We start from the raw sequence: 25,174 nt of genomic DNA, 5'->3' as shown, positions 1-25,174 counted from the left end.
GAGAAAATATATATTTTTATATGTTATCCTCTACTAAGTTGATTTCTGCTGCTCATAATGTACCCTAAACAGATGGAAAGCCGATTTTTCTGCCTTAATGGTTAATTAAGCTAATTGCAAACTACTAAATGCCAAGCATTTAGCAATTTTACATTTGAAACTTGTTATAAAAAATGTAGTTTTGGAACTCTTTAAAATTGTCAAATTACATTGCTCTTTAAGCTGCAATAATCATTCAGTAATTGGCATGTTATCATTTAGCAATGAGCATGGCAGAAATTGGCTTTACATATTTAGGTGATAATGCATGAATTCTAAATACTGATGTTACCTCTCTTGCTCAGTCCCGATATAAAACATGTCTCTTGCTCATCTTTGGATAATCCGCCACCCTCGGTCATGCTCCAAATCTCATGTAGACCAACTGGGACAATGCTTCTAGTACTTTTCCATGTTTGGAACTTGATAAAGAATTTGGTATTCATTAGGTGAAATTTTCAGCTTATTATTGAATTACAGACTTCACAGGCGCATGAACTTTGATAAATGTCATAGGTCACTGGGTCAAAGATCAAGGTTACTCTGCAGGGCATTTGGTGTTTAATTGAACTTGGCACTTGTTTCTTCAGTCATAAAACATACATCTACATGAAACTGTAATCAAAAATGCTGAATACAGGGGATTTTTATATCAAACCTAAACACATGTATATCTAATAGAAAATAGCTCTAGGAGCACTCAGATTGGTTTTAAAATAATGTCCTTCTGACTTTCTACGTTACATTGAAAGTACGGCTATATCATAGTAAATGCTGGCTGCTGCAATACGACCAAAAACATATGTTAAAATCGATGTAAAAATCAACCCAATAGACAGTGCTGCGCCACTGACATTATAAGGAAAATTTAATCCCGCACCCTTTTCTTTCTTTGTACAGAAAATCTCATTAGTATATAAACAGATATCATGTCATGCCAGCTTTTGTTTCAGGTGTAATTAACATTTTGATGTAATTTTGTGTGTATTTGTTAAAATGCATGAAATGTCTGTGGCTTTTTAACATGTATAAGCAAATACTGCTTTCCCCGTGAATGAATTTTGCATGACTTTAAAGTATATCATTCTAAAATATCTCTAAACTTGTAAATAGCCAAAACAAGGTTTTGTGTTTTTTCCTTATAATTTTATTTCGATGATTTATTAAAAAAAGAAAATTCTTCAAATTTGCATAGATAGATATAGCACATTGTTTTAATCATGATATGTTCATATTTTTTGAATGGTACACAGCATGTTTAGAGGTAATGCTGTGTAAGAGGAGATACTGTGTTATAATGAATCATTGAGGATGAATGATTAAAGCTGCACACCACAAGATTCATGTTAACTTATATGAAAACTTGAAAATTGTACTAATGAGTAAAAATTTAACCTTACCATACTAGATATCTAAAGTGGACTTGGCCATATTTCAATTTGGACTATAGCACTGATCATTTGAAGGGAAATTTGACTGTGTCAGTAACAAATATTGCAGACCATGATCAGACAGCATATATTGTATATGCAGACTGGTCTAGGTTTGCACTAGTTGCATGGATAGTTTCAGTTGACACAAGTAGGGTGATGATGTAAAACAAAAGATAATAAAGTGTACAAACAAATGTTACAGGTAAAGAAACAATGATAGTACAGTATGAATATTGAAACTGGTGCAGTATAATTGCATGATTATATAATAATAGAAAAAATCAGAGGGGTATTTTAACATTGATTGCATGTTACTTATTTTTAAAGCTGTGAGAGGAGTGCCGAAATATGTAACCCATCACCATGCAATGCTGTTGGAACACTCCGTTGTGAAGACGTGAGTCGAGATTCTAATTTACGATACAGATGTGTTTGTCGATCCGGATATACAGGCGAAAAATGCCAAGAAGATGTTGGTTAGGAAAACTTTTTTTCCCGTTTTGATTATTTGGAGGTTATCATCCATGATAAAAAGTTCTTTTATTTCTACAGATGTTCTATGTGGAGTTTCTTACCTTATAAAATGTTCCCTAACATGGAAATGATGTCAAACTTCTGTATTAAGACATCAAGGCTGTAAGTTTTGAAACTCCTAGTGTTGATTTTATGGAATCAAGCTGATATAGCTGATGATATTTTCAAATAGCTTTTAAAAGTACAAATTACAAAAGAACTGTTAATAACAAGAGCTGTCCGTAAGACAGCGCGCTCGACTTTTTTATTGCTTGCCAATAAAAAAAGTTTTTGCAGTAAAAGGCAATACAAGAATCTCTGTATTTTTAAAGTGAACAATGGCCATGAGCATTAAGATATTTAGTGAAGAATTATTTTATTATGACATAATTTATGGTAAAGTGAACAAGTGGATAGGAATGAATTTTTTTAGATTTTTTAAGTTTTTTAGTGCTTGCCTATAATACAAAACATTGACAGTTAAGGGCCATAATTCAAATAAAATCTTTGACAGAATTACCTTCTCCTGGACATGTTTGGGAATCATGATTGTAAACAAGTATTCCAACTTTCAAATTAATATCTCAAACAGTTCAGTCAAAAAGTGGACTGGTACTAAAAACTTAACCAAGATTCTAAGTCGATAAAAGGCCTTAATTTTTAAAACAAATCCTTGACAGAGTTACCTTCTCTTGCGTACAGATGGGGGTAATGATGTGAAATAGCATTAAAAGTTTCAAAGCAATATCTCAAAGGGTTAAGGCAATAAGTGGATTTTACCCATATTCAATGTATTTTCTAAGTCAAAAAGGGGCATAATTCTTTCAAAAACCTTGACAGAGTTATGTCCTCTTGTCTGTTGATGAAGGTCGTGATGGTAAACAAGTATGGTCAGTTTCAAAGCAATACCTCCAATGGTTTTGAAATAAAGTGAGGTGGTACAAAAAACTTAACCAAGCTCAATACACTTGCTAAGTCAAAAAAGGGCCATAATTCTGTCAAAAACCTTGACAGAGTTATGTACTCTTGTCTGTAGATGGAGGTTATGATGGTGAACAAGTATGGTAAGTTTCAAAGCCATACTTGTAATACTTCTGAAATAAAGTGGGGTGGTACGAAAAACTTAACCAAGGTGTGACGCCAACGCCGACGCCGGGGCGAGTAGGATAGCTCCCCTTTTCATAGAAAAGTCGAGCTAAAAACTACCAGGTTTTTGAAATGTAAATATCCCAAAATGAATAATTTAAAGATTTGAAAATGTAAATGCTTGGTGAGACATTTAAGCAAGGATCAACGCTGAAAAGCCTTTTACTCTTTTTTATTGCATTGAGAAGTTGTAGCACTTTGAAATTAGTTTTGATGAAAAAAAAACCAATGCAAAATAGTGAATTTTGGCAATTTTGAGACGTCCCCCATTGCCATGGTAACAGGAACTTTAAGATTGAGTATGTTGTTACAGAAGTTATTGGTTCAGTCAACATATGTGCCAAGTTTCATCAGTATTGAAGCATTTTTCATAGTTTTATAGCAGTTGGAACTTGTAACAGGAGGCTTTTAAATGAAAACGGCAATTTTTTACAATATGCTCATGGGGGTAAAAGAGTAAAGACGTTTTTTGGAGTTTTCATATAGACATATAGGCAAAGTTAAAACTGTTCAATAGAATATGAGAACAGAAACATTTTAAACAGGAAAATATTTGGGGTTATCGTTCTCATTTTCGAGTTATCTGCCCTTGAATTGGAATTTTTCGTTAAATTCAAGGTCAGATAATTTACAATGAAGGGAAGCAATATATTTTTTGTCTTCTTATTTTCATAAAGCTTACCTTCGTTTTAGTCAATATGCAAAATTTAAAGTACAAATTAAGAGTGGATAGTTTTTTTCCCCACTTCTTCTCTTAACCTATTACTGCATGAGCATTTTGTGAAAACTTGCTGTTTTCATGGAAAAGTCTCCCGTTACAAGTTCATTGCTATAAAACTATAAAAACTTCTTCAATACCAATCAAACTTAGCACAAATGTTGACTGGACCATTGCCTTTGTAACACTATGCTCAGTCTTAAATTTCCTGTTACTGTGGCAACGAGGGGACATCTCAAAATTGCCAAAAATCACTGTTTTGCATTGATTTTTTCCATCAAAATTGACTTAAAAGTGCTGCAACTTCTCAATGGATTCAGATAGAGTCAAAGGCTTTTCAGTGTTGGTTACATTGACCTGGGGTCATTTTTAGCCTCTCACAAGTCCAAAATTTTCTTGGCAATCGGAGGGGGACTGCTGCCCCCTTCAAACCCTCAAACAGGACAGTTTTTCACTATTTAAGGCCTAAAAGATGGGGAGTTGGGGGTCGAAAGTGCGTTGTTTTGAGTATATGAGGTAAAGGGTTAACCTTTGCAATATTTTCTTAAAAATTGGCCTATTTTTATGAATTTAAAGTACCTTTATTTTCATTGAAAAAAATTAATAGAACTGAGAAACGATATAAGGAATAGCATGTAATAATGTATTGTATTCAACAATAAAAAGAAAAACATTATCCTGAGGTAAAAACAAGAATTCATTTACATATGTTTAAGTAATCTGCCCTTAAATTAACCTAAAATAAGTAGAAAATTTTAATTTTGCCTATATGTCTACATGTATATGAAAACTCCCAAAAACGTCCTTAACTCATATAGGTTTATAAAGAATATTTTGGAAAAATTCTGACTTTTCATTATACTAAGAATAGATACATCGAGAAGGTTGACTTAATAATCTTTGGCACATAGAAGTTCTTTTATATAAGAATATTATATAAAGAGCCTATCATTGCCACTATAAATTCTGAAAGTTTAGAAATTCTGAATAAATCTATGAATATTTTTTTTTTGAATTTCAGATGAATGTGCCTCAAATCCATGCATCAATGGAGGTGTGTGTAGAAATCAGTTGAATTCTTTCTCGTGTAATTGTCCATCTGGCTACAGCGGAGTTTTCTGTGAAGTGCGTCAGGATACCTGTACATCTAACAATTGTCGGAGGTCAGACAATGGGGCATCTTGCGTTGATGATTATCAAGCAAATAAACATATGTGCATTTGTAATTCAGAATATACCTATGGTAAGTTTTGCTGATGAAATTCAGCAATTAAGTGTTCCCTTTATTCTTTATCAGTTCACCTTTTTCTACTTCTGAAATATGTCAATGATTTGTTGTCTTTTTTTATAGAAAATATACTTGTACCTGAAGCTGGTACTGTCTAGAAAATTCACTTTTAGCTTAGTCTGTTTCAAAGAATGAATTGACTTGTAATTGTTTTCCAAAATCTTTAATGTAGCCCATTATTCAAACTTAAAAGTTATCAACATGAAACTTGGAATACATGCTTATCATGACCAGGTGGCATTGTTAGATAAGGGTCATTATTCTGAAAGATGTATGTTTGGAGTTATGTCCCTTTTTAACTTTTACGTTTTGTAAAAATTGATTATTGATAATTGTTGACTGTAAAAGACAAGAATTAACACCGCATGCAGTGTTCCTTTTTCAAGAATAGTTGTTAAATCTATTATAGAAAAAACACTCAAAAATGACTTTCTCAACCTCTTATGGAAATAAATGGTTGTCAAAAAAGGAAATATCCCCTTTTAGAAATAACTGGTTGTCAAATGAGGAAATATCCCCTTCCATAAATAACTGGGTGTCAAATGGGCAAATATCCCCTTCTGGAAAAAACTGGTTGTCGAATTAGGAAATGTCTGCTTCAAGAAATAACTTGTTGTCAAATGAGGAAACATATAACCTTATAGAAATAACTGGTTGTCAAATGAGGAAATATCCCCTTCCAGAAAAAACTGGTTGTCAAATGAGGAAATATCCCCTTCCAGAATTAACTGGTTGTCAAATGAGGAAATATCCCCTTCCAGAAATAACTTGTTGTCAAATGAGGAAATATCCCCTTCCAGACATAACTGGTTGCCAAATGAGAAAATATCTGCTTTTAGAAATAACTGGTTTTCAAATGTGGAAATGTCCCCTAATAGAAATAACTGGTTGCCAAATGAGGAAATGTTCCCTTCCAGAAAAAAACTGGTTGTCAAATGAGAAAATATCTCCTTCCAGAAATAACTGGTTGTCAAATGAGGAAATATTCCCTTCAGAGAATAACTGGTTGTCAAATGAGGAAATATTCCCTTCCAGAAATAACTTGTTGTCAAATGAGGAAATATCCACTCCCGAAAATACTGGTTCTCAAATGTAGAAATGTCCACTTTTAGAAATAACTGGTTGTCAAATGAAGAAACATCACTTTCAAAAAATAACTGGTTGTCAAATGAGAAACTATCTCTTTTTAGAAATAACTGGTTGTCAAATCAGCATATATCCCCTTCCAGAAATAACTGGATGTCAAATGATAAAATATCTCCTTCCAGAAAAACTGGTTGTGAAATGAGGATATATTCCCTTCAAGAAATAACAGGTTGTCAAATGAGAAAATATCTCCTTCCAGAAATAACTGGTTGTCAAATGAGGAAATATCCCCTTTCAGAAATAACTCGTTATCAAATGTGAAAATATCTCCTTTCAGAAATATCTGGTTGTCAAATGGGGATATAAACCCTATTAGAAATAACTCGTTATCAAATGAGAAAAAATCTCCTTTCAGAAATAACTGGTTGTCAAATGAGGAAATATCCCCATCCAGAAATAACAGTGTCTGGCAGTGGTTGTCAAATGAGGAAACATCCCCTTCAAGAAATAAATGGTTGTCAAATGAGAATATAATTATGCCCTTTCAGAAATAACTGGTTGTCAAATGAAGAAATATCCCCTTCTAGAAATAACTTGTTGCCAAACGAGGAAATATGCCCTTTCAGAAATGACTCCATGTCAAATGAGGAAATATCCCCTTCCAGAAATAACTGGTTGTCAAATGAGGAAATATCCCCTTCCAGAAATATCTGGTTGCCAAATGAAGAAATATCCCTTTTTTAGAAATAACTGGTGGTTAAATGAGGAAATATCCATTCCAGAAATAACTTGTTGCCAAATGAGGAAATATTCCCTTCCAGAAATAACTGGTTGTCAAATGATGAAATATCCCTTTCCAGAAAAAACTTGTTGTCAAATGAGGAAAAATCCCCTTCAAGATATAACTGGTTGCCAAATGGGAAAATATCTGCTTCCAGAAATAACTGGTTTTCAAATGTGGAAATGTCCCCTTATAGAAATATCTGGTTGTCAAATGAGGAAATATTCTCTTTCAGAAAAAACTGGTTGTCAAATGAGAAAATATGTCCTTCCAGAAATAACTGGTTATCGAATGAGGAACTATTCCCTTCAGGAAATAACTTGTTGTCAAATGAGGAAATATCCCCTTCCAGAAATAACTGGTTGTCAAATGAGAAAATATTCCCTTTAGGAAATAACTGGTTGTCAAATGAGGAAATATCCACTTCTAGAAATAACTGGTTGTCAAATGAGGAAACATCCCTTTCAAGAAATAACTGGTTGTCAAATGAGAAAATATCTCTTTCCAGAAATAACTGGTTGTCAAATCAGCATATATCCCCTTCCAGAAATAAATGGATGTCAAATGATAAAATATTTCCTTCCAGAAAAAACTGGTTGTCAAATGAGGATATATCCCCTTCCAGAAGTAACAGGTTGTCAAATGAGAAAAAACCTCATTCCAGAAATAACTGGTTGTCAAATGAGGATATATCCCCTTCCAGAAATGACTAGTTATCAAATGAGAAAATATCTCCTTCCAGAAATAACTGGTTGTCAAATGAGGAAATATCCCCTTCAGGAAATAACTGGTTGTCAAAAGAGGAAATATCCCCTTCCAGAAATAACTGGTTGTCAAGTGAGGAAATATACCCTCCAGGAAGTACTGGTTGTCAAATGTGGAAATGTCAACTTCTAAAAATAAATGGTTGTCAAATGAGGAAACATCCCCTTCAAGAAATAAATGGTTGTCAAATGAGAATATATGCCCTTCCAGAAATAACTGGTTATCAAATGAAGAAATATCCCCTTCAAGAAATAACTTGTTGTCAAATGAGGAAATATGCCCTTCCAGAAATGACTCGATGTCAAATTAGGAAATATCACCTTTCAGAAATAACTGGTTGCCAATTGAGGAAATATCCCCTTTCAGAAATATCTGGTTGTCAAATGAGGAAATATCCACTCCCAGAAATAACTGGCTGCCAAATGAGGAAATATCCCCTTTTAGAAATAACTGGTTGTCAAATGAGGAAATATCCATTCCAGAAATAACTGGTTGCCAAATGAGGAAATATCCCCTTTCAGAAATAACTGGTTGTCATATTAGGAAATATCCATTCCAGAAATTACTGGTTGTTGAATTAGGAAATATTCCCTTTTGGGAAAAAATTTTGGTTTGTCAAGTGGGGGAAAAATTTTACCCCTTTCCCAAAAAAGGGTTTGGTTGTAAAACGAGAAAAATTTCCTTTTCCCAGAAAAAACTTTTTGTCAAAGGGGAAAATACCCCCCTTAAAAAAATAACTTTTTGTCAAATGAAAATATCCCCCTTCCAGAAATAAACTTTTGCAAAGGGGAAAATTTAAACCACCCCCCGGACAAAAATGGGTTGTCAAATGATGGAAATCATGAAAGAGGAAAATTTTCCCCTTTTCCTGGAAATAACGGGATTTTTAAATGACAAACCCCCCCTTTAAAAGAAAAATTGGTTTAAAATTGGGGAAATTTTTCCCCCGTTAAAATTTTTAACTGGTTTGTAAAATGGGGAAATTTTTCCCCTTTTAAAGAAAAAACTGGTTGAAAAAATGGGGTAAAACCCCCTTCCAAAAATAACGGTTTTTTAAAAAAGGGTTTTTAAAGTAAAAAAGGCAAAGTTCTTTAGTAAAAATTTAAAAAAAAAAAAGGGTAAAAGTAACACCCATAAGTGATGCGCAGCCCAAGAAAGATGTTACAGCAAAACCCAAAATGATTTTTCAAAGGGTTGGGAACCCCCTAGCCCAAATAGGTCTTTACTCCAAAACCCATAGCTATTTTGATAGGGTGTTAAAAATTTGGAAGATACTTTATTTGCAGGCCAAAGGGTTTTTAATTTTTGGGGGGGCTTTATTTTAAACCTTTTTTTTCAGGGCTTTTTAGTGAAAATTTTTCCAGGGAAATTAAAATTTAAATGTCATGGGGGGGATGCCCAGAAGGCCATGGTTTCTCCAAAGGTGCATACATTGTATTTATGATAAAACATTAGGGCGGGATGGGGGGGCATCTGAATTTTTTTCCACCAAATATCTTAAATGGGGTTTTGGGGTTTGGAAACGACAAAAAATTTCACAATCCGCTGAAAAGCTAAACCCATAAAATAGATTATAATTACTAGTCATTGAATATTGATGGTTGACTGCAAAACTCAAGTAAAATATGGACTTACAACAGTTTTTGTGTCGCCTTCAAAAGGTGACATATAGGGGTTACTTTTGTCGGCGGCGTCTGTGTCGTCGTCGGCGTCGTTGTCGGCGTCCCCTAAAGCTTGTCCGGAGCATAACTCAGTCACTATAAGTCTGATTGACTTCAAACTTGGTATGCATGCTTCTTTCAATAACCCGAAGTGCAGTGCACAAGGACCGGTACTCTGCAGTTCTTAATTTTTGAGTTATTGCCCTTTGTTAATTTTCATACTTTAATTTTGTCCGGGCCATTTCTCTTCAACTAAAAAAGCTATGAACTTGAAACTTCATAGGATGATAGATCTCATTAAGAAGAAGTGCAGTGCACAAGAACCGGTACTCTGCACTTCCTAATTTATGAGTTATTGCCCTTTGTTAATTTTCATACTTTAATTTTGTCCGGGCCATTTCTCATTAAGTATAAAAACTATGGACTTGAAACTTCATAGGATGATAGATCTCATTAAGAAAAAGTGCAGTGCACAAGAATCGGTACTCTGCATTTCTTAATTTTTGAGTTATGGCCCTTTGTTAATGTTCATACTTAATTTTTATCCAGGCCATTTCTCCGAAAGTATAAAAGTTATGGACTTGAAACTTCATAGGATGATAGATCTCATTAAGAAAAAGTGCAGTGCATAAGAACTAATACTCTGCATTTCTTATTTTTTGAGTTATTGCCCTTTGTTGATTTTCTTACTTATTTTTGTCCTGGTCATTTTCTCCTCAAGTATGAAAGCTATGGACTTGAAACATCATAGAATGATAGATCTTATTTGATAAGAAGTGCAGTGCACAGAAAACTGCTGCTCTGCACTTATTATTTTTTTAGTTATTGCCCTTTGTTATTTTTCATATTTCATTTTTGTCCTGGCCATTTCTCCTAAACTACATTGTTCACAAGGTGACACATCCGACTCGCGGAGTTCTAGTTAGATAAACCTTCGATATATCAATGTTTTTATATTCATTTTTATGTTTGTTTGAATTTCAGATGCTGAGGGAAGTTATGCTCAGTACCAGATACAGCTAAACAGAGCACCCACAAATATTCAGGACTTCACTGCTGTAAATGATGTGGACACTGCAGCAGAATGTAGGATAAGATGCACTAGCATTACAACTCGCTGCAACCTGTTTGCATTTGATTGGAATACCAACAAATGTTACATTTGGAGCTCTGACGTATCCCTGACATTTGGCACCAATTCAAATGTGCATCTGTACACAAAATATGTCATCAACCCAACTGGTAAGGCTTCACTAACACTGTGTGTATTCACATGTTAGCTTAATGTTTGAATATGACAATGTTTGACATAATACAGAAAGTAGCTAGTACAGTAGTTTAGGTCTATTTTTGTATAAAGTCTGTAATAGTAAAGGAAACAATTTCATGGTCAAAATAAAATTTAAGTGACATCAAAATAAGAACCATTATTCAATGTTAACAAGTATTCTTGGTATGATACATTTTCAGTTTACGAACCTCTTATTTTGTGCAATTTAAAGGATAATTTCACATGCTATAAAAAGAAATGCTATGGCAACCATGTTCCTGATGTTAACCCTTCAAAAGAAATGTTGCATCAACTGGCCTTTGTACTGAACGGTTAATGTCATGATTCATGATGAAAATTAAGCGTTTCTCAGGTTCCCCCGCTATAGTGTCTGAAATTATGCACGAAGGGACATCTGAAGTCTTCTTCAACCAGTAAAGCTAAAAAATAACCATATGTCCCTCAAAATGTCAGTATGACTATTAAATAAAAAGTTAGTTGTAGGTACTATATTAGAAATAGTACAACCCACTGAGGTCCTGCTACCTTAAGAGATATACCATACAACTAGGGGTGTCACGGTTATAAAAAATGTTAATCATTTAAACGGCAACGTAAGAACTGTGTTAAATGTTTAACCGGCCGTACTGATAAAATCTTTAGATTTTCAACATAAACTTTGTTTCTTTATGACAAGATATGACATTTTGTTTGTATTTTATTGTACTCAAAATGATAAAAATACATTTTCCGAATATGGAGTAACTATTTTTGGCTAGGGTCATACTGTATACCATCTGACTGGGAAAAAAAACTTTGTTGAGTACAACTAAAATACAAACTATTTTCATATCTTGTTATAGAAAACTAAGGTAATATTTAGAATCAATTTAAAGCCTTTTTCGCCCCTTTGCCAGATACAATCCTCAATTACTGGTTATTGAATTTTCTCACTGGTTTTTAGCTAAAAACAGATTGTACCTGTTTCAACGGATAAACGTGATACCCCTACTTTCAACCCTTGACAATGAACTGACAATAATCAATAATCAGGTAGTTCAAAGTGAAATATTATCACTGCATTTTTATACAATATGAACAGAAATGTCTCTGTTAAGACAGAAATAATAAAGCTCTATATATATTCAACAACATTTATGAAAAAAGATGACTGAAATTTGAAAGACAGTCAGACAAAAGATAAGACTTGTGCCAAATGTGGTGTTAAATTTTTGTGCTGGTTTCTTTATTTCAGATGATTTCTTTACACCAAGATATAGCCTGAAAACACCTACTCCTTCATCATCTGCTGATTCTGAATCTCTGGCAACTCTGAGAGGTGTAAGTACATGAAGACCAAAAAACTTATAATATATAACGGCAATTTTTTTTGTCAAATTAATAAACTAATATATCTTAATATACCTCAATATATCCTGGCAACTCTGAGAGGTGTAAGTACATGTAGACCAAAGCTCGTTATAAAAATGGCAAAAAATGTTGGTGAAGTTAATAAAAATATTTATTTTACCTCAATATATCCTGGCAATTCTGAGAGATGTACGTACATGTAGACCAAAGCTTATATTTATGATATATGTTTAATTCAAGTTGATCAAGTTGTCGTTATTTTACCATCAAATCATATCATCAAGGAAACCAGTATGTCTGACTATGAATTATGACAAATTAAGTATGTGAAATCCAAAAAAATATCATGTCAAAATATGTGTTTGAAATCATGAAATTATTTAGGCATGTATTATAGCTTTAAATAAAAAAAACCAACAAATTCTATATAGATATTCATTGGTGAAAAAGGGAATTTCTGTATGATTAATTTTCCTATGTTACTGCTCGAAACATTTCCAATTTAAAATGCTTTCATTGATGAAAAATTGAAGAAAAAATCAGAAAAGGAAGGACAATCATAGGCACTGTTACACAGTTTTTGTCAAACTGAACCTACAACTTTTTCAATTTTACCGTTTTGGGCTTTCTGTAAGGATTCTATTTCTCTCTATTTAAAATGAGCAGTAATATAATCATGTTGGTCGATGAGCCTGACTGATTACTGTGTAATAAAAAAAATTAGTCATTAATTATATGAACTAAACATTATTGAATTAAAATATAGCAAAATTTGATATGTTCCCATTTCAATATGCTGCTTAGAATAGAGAAAATTATGTTGAACTATATCAAGCAGAGAAGTGACATTACATGTATTAACATTCTTTGATGATGTCATGCATATTTCATGTAGTAATGTACACTTCTGACTTGTTTGTTTAATAGGAAAATAGTGTGAAGTTTGTTAGAATATAGCATAATTATAGTATTTGCGATACTTTGTTTCAGTACGGACTTGATATTTGTGGAGGCACTGAACCTTTATATACGAGATGTTGCCGAGTTGGAACTACATGCTTGGATAATAAAAATTTACCAGGCGGTCTTACATGTAACCAGGAACTAAGAACACTCTCATATCCTTTTGCAAATCAAGATTATGATATTCAGTTTAAGTGTTCTGTTAGCAGAGGTACATAAATTACTGATACTTACTATTAAAGAGTACATTAAGCATCAAAATACCAACTTAAGAATTTATCCTTAACTCCCAGAATTTCTACAATGGATTTGGGCCAGTTCATTTAAAGGTTAAGGGATTTCAATAAAATCTAGCTACCAGCAGTATAGAACCTAGTTAGACTTCATGGATTTGCTGACATATACTGGTGGCTAAGGCTTTTATAATGGAGTTAATGACAACATTCTGTCATGATTTTATGCTTTCTTCTCTTTGAATGTTAAAATTTGTTATTAAACCTGATTTTAGCAACAAGTAGTTCCAATCTGTAGTTATGGCTTGTATGTTTTACAATACTCATAGGGGTATGTTTATTATTAAGTCAATATCAGGTTGTTTCATCATCTATATAACGGTGTTCTTTTCATGCAATATAAGTAACAATGTTCAAAGTCATTGTGATTAAGGCATACTATGGATATTAACCTACATTTATAAATTTTATTTCTTAGATATGATTTAAACAGAGGTGACCTTTGTCTGTTTGTTTTCAAATTTTGACCTTTTACCCTTGAAATATATTTCAGTATTCAGATCTTTCACTTGCAAACAGAAAACCGATTATTGTGCTTCACTTAGCCCGTGCCAGAATGGTGCGGCATGTTCCGATGTGTTCGGTGGGTATCGATGCAGTTGTACAACCGGTTACACCGGCAAAAATTGTCAGACCAATATTAACTCATGCACAACTAACCCATGCATAAATGGTGGAACATGTGTGGATCAAATTATTGGCTATGAGTGTCAATGTACCGAGTTCTATGAAGGTAAGGTTTAATTTGATCATGACATTTCATGTTTACAAAGTATCTGACCTCTTGATTGTCTTGGATTAATATATTCTGGTGACAAGTTAATTTGGTAGGGAAAACTATCTTGGCCTGTTTTTCCAAGTTTTGTTGTTGTTCAATTATTATAAAATATATCTTTATTAACAATAAATCTATTAGGATGTATGTATATAGAACCATATGTTGTAGCAATAATGCACATTTGGACATTTTCAAGAATAAAATGTGTTATAATATATTGGCAATCGCATGGTTTGTATTGGTTTTTTTATTCCCCCTTACCAAAAAAAAAAATTAAAAAATGAAACAAAAAATGGGGGAGGCCTATAGTTTTTTAGCTTGACTATTCGATAAGAATAAGTAGAGCTATTGTAGTCACCCGAGCGTCGGCGTCGGCGTTGGTGTTCGCGTCGGCGTAACCATTTTATGTTAAAGTTTTTGTGATACCTAAAATAAAATATTTTCAAAGTCCATTGACATATGGTTTTGAAACTTTGCACACTTGTTCACCATCACTCCAACCTGTAGACAGGAGGAGGTAACTGTATCAAGCATTTTGACAGAATTATGCCCCTTTTTCGACTTAGAATTTACGTTAAAGTTTTTGTAATACTTCTTATATTTCCAAAGTCCATGGACATATGGCTTTGAAACTTTGCACACTTGTTCACCATTATGACCCCAACCTGTAGACAGGGGGTGGTAACTGTATCAAGCATTTTGACAGAATTATGCTCCTTTTTTTTGCAAAGAATTTGTGTTAAAAATTTTGTAATACCTCAAATATTTTCAAAGTCAATTGACATATGGCTTTGAAACAAGTTGAAATTTTATAGTCTTCTTTGAGAGTATAATAGGACTCTCTTCAAGGCCTATATCTGTAATATAGATTTAAAGAAATTTTTTATCCTTTTCTTTACTTAGAAAATTTCATTATCAAGGCTTTTTTACTATCAAGCACTAAGAATAGTTGAGCGTTGCTGTCCTACCGACAGCTCTTGTTTTAAAGCTTCCTTCCTTTGGTCTGTCCACACTTGCTGTCTAGTCTAAATCTTTCATTTAATAATGAATTTTGGATATTTTTGCATAAATGTAAAGCACATTTGGACATTGTGTCACATCAAAAGTTCAACTAGATCTGTAGCTCAAAGGTGAAGGTCACACTTTCATAAAAGTACACTGATGTATGTGTTGAGTGTTCCTTAGATGAATTTTAAAATAACTCTATATGAATGTATTGGACATGATGACCTTGTGTTGTGCACAAGAATTAGATCTCTAGCTCAAAGGTCACATTTGTATTGGAAAGTCATGATATGAAATTTTCATTAAAGTGCACTGATGGTTTTATCAACAATTACACTGCCATTCTGCAAGCAATGTTATAATGCTATTCTCAGTATAAATGTAAAATATCAGAAAACTGTTGAGACCCTCAAATTGCAAGAAGGCAAGTCAGAGCCTCAGTATCAAATTATCAATGGAATAAAGGGACACATTAAATTGATAATGTCATTAATGTTTTCAGGAACAAACTGTGCCAGTCCGAAAGCTTTCTGTAATGTTAACAGTTGCAGCCAGCATGGATCTTGTACCAATGTCCCCGGATCTGGCTACAGATGTACATGTAACCTTGGATATGAGGGTACAGATTGTGAGGTAAATGTCTAAAGTGAAGACTTATCTGTTAATATCTGTTAATATCTGTGTCAAGAAGTGACATATAAATATAAATAATAAGATATAGATTTAGAAGTGGATATAAACAATAAGATATAACATGTAGAGGTGAGATTTACAAGATACAGAAATAAGATGTGATTTAGAAGGGGGATACAGATATAAACAATAAGATAACGATATAAACAATAAGTTTTTTAGTGTGATATACAAGATGCAGAAATATGATATAGATTTAGAAGTGGGATATGAATATAAACAATAAGAAATAAGATTTAAAAGTAAGGATACAGATATAAACAATCAGATAAGATTTAGAAGTAGGATATAGATATAAACAATAAGGTGTAAGACAAGGGTTTTCTAGCACTAAGGCCCCCACGATTACACGTTTAAACGGATTCGTTTCGATTTTCATTCATAAACGTTTACAATATTGTTTACCGTTTAATCGAAATGGCCATATTGTCTTACAAAATTTCTTAATCATTGCCTGTAATCATGGATTTTATCAATTTTAGTGGTTTATTCCAAAGTAAACAAACGGAAAATGTGTGTTTACAACCCTCCACACACATTACCGTGCAAAATTGCTCGTGACATGATACATTTTTGGTAAAAAAATGGGGGCTACAAATGCAAAAAAATGTGGTGCTGACTCAATCGTGATGAGCCTTGCACATTCTTTATTTGCTACATGTATTAAAAATAGAAAGAAAGACATCATTTGGCGACTCAAATACATGGTGTGTATAGTACATAGAGGTACCACCGTTTAAACGGTATCGTTTCGGTTCTTAGCAGTCGTGTAAACGTTTACAAAAAATTGTAAACGTGGGAGCCTTATCTAGCACCGGAGTAAACAGTAGATAATCCTGTCTGATATGCAAGAATATTGATATAAACAATAAGATATAAGGTTTAGAAGTGGGATATAGATACAAACAATTAGATATAAGGTTAAGAAGTTTGATATAGATATAAACAATTAGATATTAATAATATATAGATTTAGAAGTTGGATATAGATATAAACTATAAGATAAATATTTAGAAGTAGGATATAGATTATCGATATAAACAATAAGATATAAGGTTTAGAAGTGGGATATAGATATAAACAATAAAATATAAGATTTAGAAGCGAGATACAGATATAAACAATAAGATTTAAAAGTGTGATATACAAGATAGAGAAATAAGATATAGATTTAGAACACAAAATAAGTCACTGAAGTCAGTGAAGTACCAAAATCTTGAGTATCTTAAGTATCCTCATACTTATAAAATGTGGAATTTTTATTGCTGTTTTTTTCTGTTTCAGATTGAAATAGATTATTGCGAAAGTGATCCATGTCAACATGGTGGTACCTGTAATGGTAGAATTGGAGGTTACACATGTGCTTGCATTAATGGTTGGCAAGGAATAAACTGTGAGACCGCAGTGCAAAAGTGCAATGACCAAGTGACGGGAGGAAGTTGTCAGGGAACCTGTTATAACATCTTTAATGACTATAGCTGCAAGTAAGTTAAAATTTTAAATTGTCATGATTGATTTCATATTTAATCTCCACTATTTCTTTATCATCTCTATATTTTTGTTAATATTTTTTGGTCTTTATATGTAATTCTGGATGTAAATGATGAACATTAATCTAGAAATTAATAAATTTGGAAAGAAGCCAAATTGACAAATTAAACGAAACTGACCAAAGTTGAAGTTTGATGTTAATTCTGCTACGCCCTGTCTAACAGAATCACATGAGTGAACGAACGCAGTCACGTGACCAATCACTAGCAGGTTTTAGAGGTATTATATGTACAAATTTCGAACCACGAGAGATTATTCACGGGTGGGCATGTGATTCTGGTAGACAGGGCATAGCAGAATTAACATCAAACTTCAACTTCGGTAAGTTTCGTTTGATTTGTCAATTCTGCTACCCCTGTCTACCAATCAGAATCCCATGAGTTTTTAGATATCGTGGTTCGTGTATTTGTTTAAATGTCAGAATGTGTAGAATAAATCAATTTCAATAGTCATAACAGAGATTTTATTTGACTAATCTAACAATATGAAATATACACATTTTAAGTATTTACAATATCTAAAAGATTTTTACTGAATTCCGAATCTAATGATACTGGTCTTTTATAAAATTTTCTAAAAGTACAGTCTCTTGACCAACCAGCTGTTCTCAAAATTGTTTGGATTGGAATTTTACCAAACACAGCACTTGTTGACGCTTTCCTTGTACTGTGTGCACTAAAAATATTAGTGTCTATACCGGCTAATATTAAAGTTTTCTTTATCCATTTTGATAATGTTGGTTTTGTTACTACCACGTGAGATTTCTGCACGGAAATAAATAATTTATTTCCGGTGAACGCATGTAACTTTGATGTAAAGTCTAAATAGTATTTCAAAGTAAAACAACACACAAAGAATCACTGATATAGTTTTCTATGTACAATTCACTTAGATGGTTTCCATGGCGCGTTTGTTTAAGTAAATCCTGAATACGAATTTTGATTGCTGTAGATGAAATTTCAATATTATCTAATGTGATACAGAGTTTGCATTCTTTGACCAGTACACAATGCTAATAACATTAACACTTTATAACTTAATAATCTAAGTGATAAACCCTCTAACGGAAACAATGACCGAAGATATCTCAGAACAGCTTTAACATCCCATATACAATTGTATCTAGGTAGCGATGGCCTTTTATTAGATATTCCTTTCATAAACTGCTTTATCAATATTTGGTTTCCCAATTGTACGTTTGAAACTATATACACAGCACTAGAAACCGCTGACTTAGCTGTATTTATAGCACTATAACCTAATTTATTAGAAAACAGTTGCGTTAAAAATTTTAGCAGCTCATTTACAGGCGGTTTAAACGAATTAATTTTCCGTTCACTACAAAACATGAACCATTTTTGTAAATATGTCCTGTATTGTTTTTTTGTTCCTGAACGCCATGAAGCGACGGTAATGTCGGCAGTTTCGCCTGATATTCCTTGGGCTTGTAGGGCTTCCCGGATATTTTGAATACCCCTTGTATCATTTTGGTTAACCTGTGTGGCTGGTTTTTTGTGGGGTGTGACAGTATTTTGTTCACATCCGGAAGTATGTATGAAGGTTCTACAATCATATGTAAAAGTTTCGGAAACCATGGCTGTGTTGTAAAAATCGGTGCCACCAGCACTCCCTTGCATTGATCTTGTTCCATCTTCTGCAACACTCTGCCAAGGACACTGAAAGGTGGGAAAATATATGAAAATAAATTTGTCCACGTTAATGAAAACGCATCAGTCCCAAACGCATTGGGATCTGGTCCAAATGACGCGTATGTGTTCAGTTTGTTATTCCATTTTGAAGCGAACATATCTATATCAAAGCAACCATATATTTTTATAATTTTGTTAAATACTTCAATGTCTAAACTCCATTCCATATCAACAGTTAATTTCTGTCGGCTTAGAGCGTCAGCTCTAGCATTTAATTTTCAGGGAATGTGATACGCACTTATCCAAATATTTTTAGATATACATGTACACCATTCCCATATTTCTTTTGTCAGTGAATTCAATAACATTTTTCTGTCCCCCATTTTCGTCAAATATGCTATTGCTGTTGTGTTATCTAACATTAATTGTACATGTTCATTTTCCCAGGCAAATCTTTTCAAAGCTAAGAACGCGGCTTTAAGTTCCAGATAATTAATGTGTTGTATTTTGTCATTTTTGTCCCATATCCTGCTGTATTCAGAACCGGACGTCGAATCATATGCGCCATAGCCTACTAAACTACTGTCTGATTCAATGATCTTATCCGGTTTAGCGCGAACTATAGGTCTAAACTGACACCAGATTTCCCAGGTTATTGACCCACCATGGTAAACAATCTTTACATTCATTTGAAATGATCATATTCTGGTCAAACTGTCCACGTGTTCTTTTTAATTCGGCGTCTTTATAAATTTCAAGCAGTTTATAATAGAGCGGAGCGAAAGGTACACCTGGTTCGCAAGCTATCATTTTTCCGATAATTTGTGCGAATTCGCGAATAGTTACCACTGATCTTGAAAGCAGATGACTACATTTTTGCACTAGATTTTCTGTCTTAGATGCCATTAATTTAACTGTCATATTTTTTGAATTAATAAGAAAACCGACGAATTCAATTGTTTGTGTAGGAACAAAAATAGATTTTACTGGATGAGCCGTAAGACCTAAGTTATCTATTAAAGAAGCTGTTTTTAACACGGAGTCCGTGCATTCACTAAACGAGTCATTCTGTAATAAAACATCGTCAATATATGCACTGTTTGTCTGCCCCTCTTTTCGAAGCGAAGAAAAAACAGGCTTCATCACTTTAGTAAATATGCGTGGAGCACTTGATAGTCCATTAGGTAAACATGTGTACTGATAAGCATGCCCCCTCCAGGTAAAACAAAGATAGCGCCTATAATCTTTGTGTACCGGAATGCTATAATATGCGTCTTTGAAATCTAATTTTGCGAAATAACAATCTTTTTTAACTAAATGAAGAGCTGATTTTAATGTTTCCATTTTAAAATGTTTCTTTTTTACATGTTCATTTAGGTTTTTTAGATTAAGAATTAATCTATGGCTGCCATCTTGTTTAGTTCTGATGAAAATATTTGATAACACTTGACTGGGCAACAGTTCTGCCTTTTCAATAACTTGCTTAATTTAGTAACTGCTCAATTAATGAATCTTCAATAACTTGCTTAATTAGTAACTGCTCAATTAATGAATCAATAGTATCAGCTTCCTTTCCCGAGAATGTTATCTCTGGTCTGTTACACTGATTACACGGCATTGATGAGAACTCTATCTGATAACCGTTGTTTATTATATCTAAGATAAATTTATCGGTGGTCAGTTTTGCCCATTCATTTTGAAACAGTCTGACCTTACCGGCAATAAAATTCCAGGTGTGTTGTTTATTTTATAACACGATATTGTACTTACTATTTCTATTTTCTCTTGTGGCCCTGATCCGTCCGCTTTTGTATTCCCTTGCGGTGGTGCCAATTTGACTGTGACGGGGGCCTTTTCCCTAAAAAAGGCTGTGTTGGCACATTCAGGAACTTTGTAATGTGGGTATGTTCTATTGAAGCCCACCTGGAAAGCCCTGGGCCTTGGTGTCTGTTATCCGTAACACCAAGATTATTACACAGTTTCCTGTTTTCATCGATTTCTTTCAGCTTCTTTTCCAAATCGTTGTCAGTTCCGAAAAGATGCGTCGGGGATTGGAATTTTTCTTTCCCCCTGTTTATTGGACCAGATTATTTTATTTACTTTAGGGACCTGAAGGTATTCACAATTTTCTGGTCTTTTGTGTTTATCCAAAAGTTCTTGGACTTCGGGTGCTTTATGTTCAACTGTGGACGACAGACCATTTTTTACCGTCTAGGCTATCACATCGTGTGCGCTTGGTCCACATTGTTCTTGTTTGACAAACGATGACTCCACTGCCTTCAGTTTTGCCAATTTCCTGTCTGAATGTGAAGCCTGTTTAAACTTTTTCTTCATTGGTTCACTTCTGGAAGTGACGTCACTGTCACTTCCCGACTCAGAAGAAATTTCGTCATATTCAGATTTGTTGTTATTCTTTTGTTGGTTTGTAAGGCTTGTTATTGCCGCTGTTAATTTTTCCAGAGAATTTTGTTGCTGGAGGCACATGCTTTGCGTTTGTCGTAATTGTTCCTGAAATGCGAACATCATTGGATCAATACTATTAGGGGCGGCCATATTTAATCCCGCCCCAAACGAGATTCTCGGGTCCATCAGAGGATGTCTTATCCACGTGCTTCCTCCGGATATTGATCCTTGTCCTGCACTTCCGCCGGATGGAGAAACTAACGTGGGTGCTGCGTCACAGACACTGACCCCATTGTCTTGCTCCTTTTCTTTTAATCCCGCAATATATCTGAACACATTTAATCGCGATTCATTTTGTCCGGCTGTCACAGTGATTCCTGGGACTCCAGGTGCCTCTAAGGGCTGATTATCCTGAAGAAACCCATTTGCAGAAAAGTTTAACACACTCTGCTTATCTGACCCTTCGGCCATAATTGAACAAGTTCACACAGTTCTGATTACAAAAAAATCCAGTGAAATCGGAGTAATTCACTATTTTATATGTTTAATAATGAGACACGATAGATAAATTCACTTTTGGTACAAAAAGGTAATCAAATTTCAGATAACACTCCTTAACTAGATAAACTATTATTTTTATATTCCTCGTAAAATCCACAAGTGGTCAGTTCCAAGATAGCGTTGTTCTGCTGGTGATTGGTCACGTGACTGCGTTCGTTCACTCATGGGATTCTGATTGGTAGACAGGGGTAGCAGAATTGTGAATTTTGACACTACTTTGAAAATCGCACAACTTCTAGCCTTTGGGAATGGGTCCATTTACAGAAAAGGAGGACAAAAAAAAACAATTACACACTTTTGAAGGCCTGGGTAAGAGATTATTATTTCCAAAATCAAATGGTCAATTACTCACTATTTTTGCTGTTAACCAGATGTGATGCCAACAGATTTGGGTCAAATTGTGAAAATGTTCGAAGTCCATGCCGGGACTACAACAAGTGTCAAAATGGTGGCCAGTGCTCTTATGATACCTCTATGATGTGTAGATGCCCAACTAGTAAGTTTTGTTTTATACAATGGACCATTTGTTATTGCTTAATTTTAGTCAATGTTTAAGTTCAGTTTTTGTAAGCAAATATGTACAATATGTCAGTATGCTTTTTGAGTATTCAGGCATACAATTAAATACAGCAACTTTTGTTTAAATAAAATATGTTTTGCAATTGACATTTGAAATATTTTATAATTTTATATCAAGAAAAACCATAATTTTTATAAATGGCAAGTGAGTAATTTTTGGTAACAGTGATAAGATACCAAAGATTTAGAATTTTTTTGTGAGAAATAAAAATGATAGCATTTCTAAGGCATAATGGGTCTTTAATACTTGAGATATAAATTCAACATAAGATAGTTTATAGCAGCCATTAAAATTAGGATTATAATGTAGAGGCAAGTTTCTCTAGTTTCTAAGTAAATGTCATTGTAAATTAGAAATACTAATTGGTCAAGGAGAAAAAATCAACTGTTTCTTGCTTCTTTGGACTACTTTTTATTTTGACCATTGTTATATAATATGATTTTTAAAGCTGCCTCCAGATGAGCCAAAATATTTTAAGAAATTCAATCTTTAGAAAAATGTATTAAGATCGTAAGAAAAGTAAACAGATTAAATATTTAGTTAATCATTTACATGTTAGGTGTGATTAATTCCTGATTTCGAGGTATCAATCACTATAATTTTACTGTGTTACTAACACAGAAAGAGGTATTTCTGTATATTTTGACCTCTTTTTCGTAATTTATGTGGATTGTAAGTGCCGTTTGCAATGTGTAAATTACTTTCTTTGTTCACTTAATAATATTTTACTTTGAAAAAGTCATTTTCAAAAATTTCAAGAACATTAGCATGAATTTGGAGGCATGCTGATTTAAATTTTAGGTATATTTTGCCTCAGAAACAAATAAATTTTTCTTTCTTTAGAAAGGGTAAACATGAGGTTTATAAGTTAAAAATCATGATGCTTATCACTTGGAAGATAGTAGCATTGAATGTGAAATGATTGGTAATAAAATTAGCAAAATGTAAACAAAGTAGTATTTTGACTTCCATACAAAATAGTAAATCACTATAATGGTATAAATTGCTGGAAAGCAATAGAAGCAGGAAGGTGGTATAGGTAAATAGTTGGCCAATGAATAACCTTTTTTTGAAAATATATCAAAATCTTTTGAGAAATGTCAATAATTTTCTGATGAATAATGGGCCTTTAAAAATTTAATTATTCTTCATTTTTTCAGAATACACTGGAGACGGTTGCCAAACCCTCGTTGATTACTGTGGAATGACAAACCCATGTAAGAATGATGCCATGTGTTCTGTGACGAATACAGGGTACACATGTACATGTAAAGACGGTGAGTCATACGATGTTTTCTTAAATGATCCACTACATTATGTGTTCCTCTGAAGGAAAAAAAATCAGTCTGGGTAGAATTATTTCCCTTGATCAGAAAATATGTGTAATTCAAACTGAGGCAGATAAGGTTTCGTCTGAAATTTTAAACCCAGGAAGTTAGTGAAGTTCATTATTTTTGTGATATGCAAACTAAAAATAATTTTAGAATTAAGATTTGCTCTACAAACACGACAAATAGATTTACAACAAGTAAGATTCACAATATTGAAAATATTAATATTGTGAACTTTTCTTAAACTTCATTTTCAAATGTGCCCAGCACCTCTATTTAAAATAACTGACATCCCCCCCCCCCCCAAAGTTTTTAAAGAAGGGATCTAACTTAGATGACAATTTTAAAATCTGTTGTAAATACTGCTGTTTATTGGAAAAATTTTAAAAGTATAATTGTCTGTTACAAATGAAAATGCTAATTTATAAAGGGATTTCTAAAGTGAATCATATGCTTTTGAAGAATTTTTGTTGTCAGGAAAAAAGTTTTGGAGAGAATGAAAAGAAAAGTCTTAAAATTGTTATGTATATTTATTACAAAGTTAATAAGAGGAAACCATAACCATAAGTTTAGCTTAATAGTTAGACTGTCAGATTGTAAATCAGGCAACTTTGATTTGATTCCCAGATGCTGCAGGTCACTTTCGTTGTGATTGAATCATTTTAATTGTATTGTACCTTTGCTCTGGCAGGTACAGAAGTTACCAGTTCCTTTAGAAAGTGGAGGCAACTAGTACTGGTAAACTGGTTGCCAGCATGCCCAGGAATGATGTTGTAGATGAACTGCGCTCTGGTAAATTCAAAGTGGCTTAGTGCCCTGATCCCCAGGGTAAACTACCAACACCACTACTACCAGGAGAAACCATTATAACAATTACATTACATTTTATCTCTTCTTCCAGGCTACGAGGGAATTAACTGTGAAAATGAAGTAAATGACTGCTCCCTTGGTAAGTTGAAAAATGCGCCTAGACGGTGGGATTGTTTTAATGGTTATTTATTAGCGTCTACGCCAATGGCACTACGAAATGATAAAATTGTTTAAGGTATGTCAAGTAAGGTTGTTTGTTTTGCCTTATTATTGTCAGTTAATCTCATATTCTTATTTCAGAGAACATGTACTTTGATTCTTGCGCAGAACCTGGTTGCCAAAAACAATGTTGATAATTAATATGCTATATTTATATGTAATTTTAAATATTTCATAAAATCTCCTATAAAGGAGTTTAACATAGAATGTTTCCGTTGTTTAACACACATGAATATTATATGTAAACAGAGTAAAATCTTTTTGGA

General features: G+C 33.4%; 2 protein-coding genes across 2 annotated transcripts in view; both read left to right on the top strand.

Moving 5' to 3' along the window:
- Positions 1-1,953, top strand: part of LOC132722767 (sushi, von Willebrand factor type A, EGF and pentraxin domain-containing protein 1-like) — a gene marked incomplete at its 5' end in the record, with an annotated part of 92,898 nt that extends 90,945 nt beyond the window's left edge. Inside the window, one exon of the mRNA XM_060707326.1 lies at positions 1,800-1,953. Coding sequence (XP_060563309.1) covers positions 1,800-1,953 — 154 coding nt within the window. The remainder of the gene's footprint in view (positions 1-1,799) is intronic.
- LOC132722768 (fibropellin-1-like) lies at positions 1,769-24,828 on the top strand (the record flags this gene model as incomplete). The annotated part of the gene is made up of 11 exons (XM_060707327.1): positions 1,769-1,948; positions 4,871-5,092; positions 10,415-10,672; positions 11,956-12,041; positions 13,062-13,245; positions 13,821-14,060; positions 15,613-15,743; positions 17,089-17,288; positions 22,340-22,464; positions 23,709-23,825; positions 24,781-24,828. Coding segments are annotated over exons 2-11 (1,420 nt in total), but the record flags the coding sequence as incomplete, so codon positions are not given.
- Between the last annotated feature and the right edge of the window lie 346 nt (positions 24,829-25,174).

Source organism: Ruditapes philippinarum, unplaced genomic scaffold (genome assembly GCF_026571515.1).
Source record: "Ruditapes philippinarum isolate M1 unplaced genomic scaffold, ASM2657151v2 ctg4746_1_1_1_1, whole genome shotgun sequence".
NCBI classification, from domain to species: Eukaryota; Metazoa; Mollusca; class Bivalvia; order Venerida; family Veneridae; genus Ruditapes; species Ruditapes philippinarum.
The sequence above is the reverse complement of the archived record's forward strand: the minus strand, read 5'-3'. Positions and strand labels throughout refer to the sequence as shown.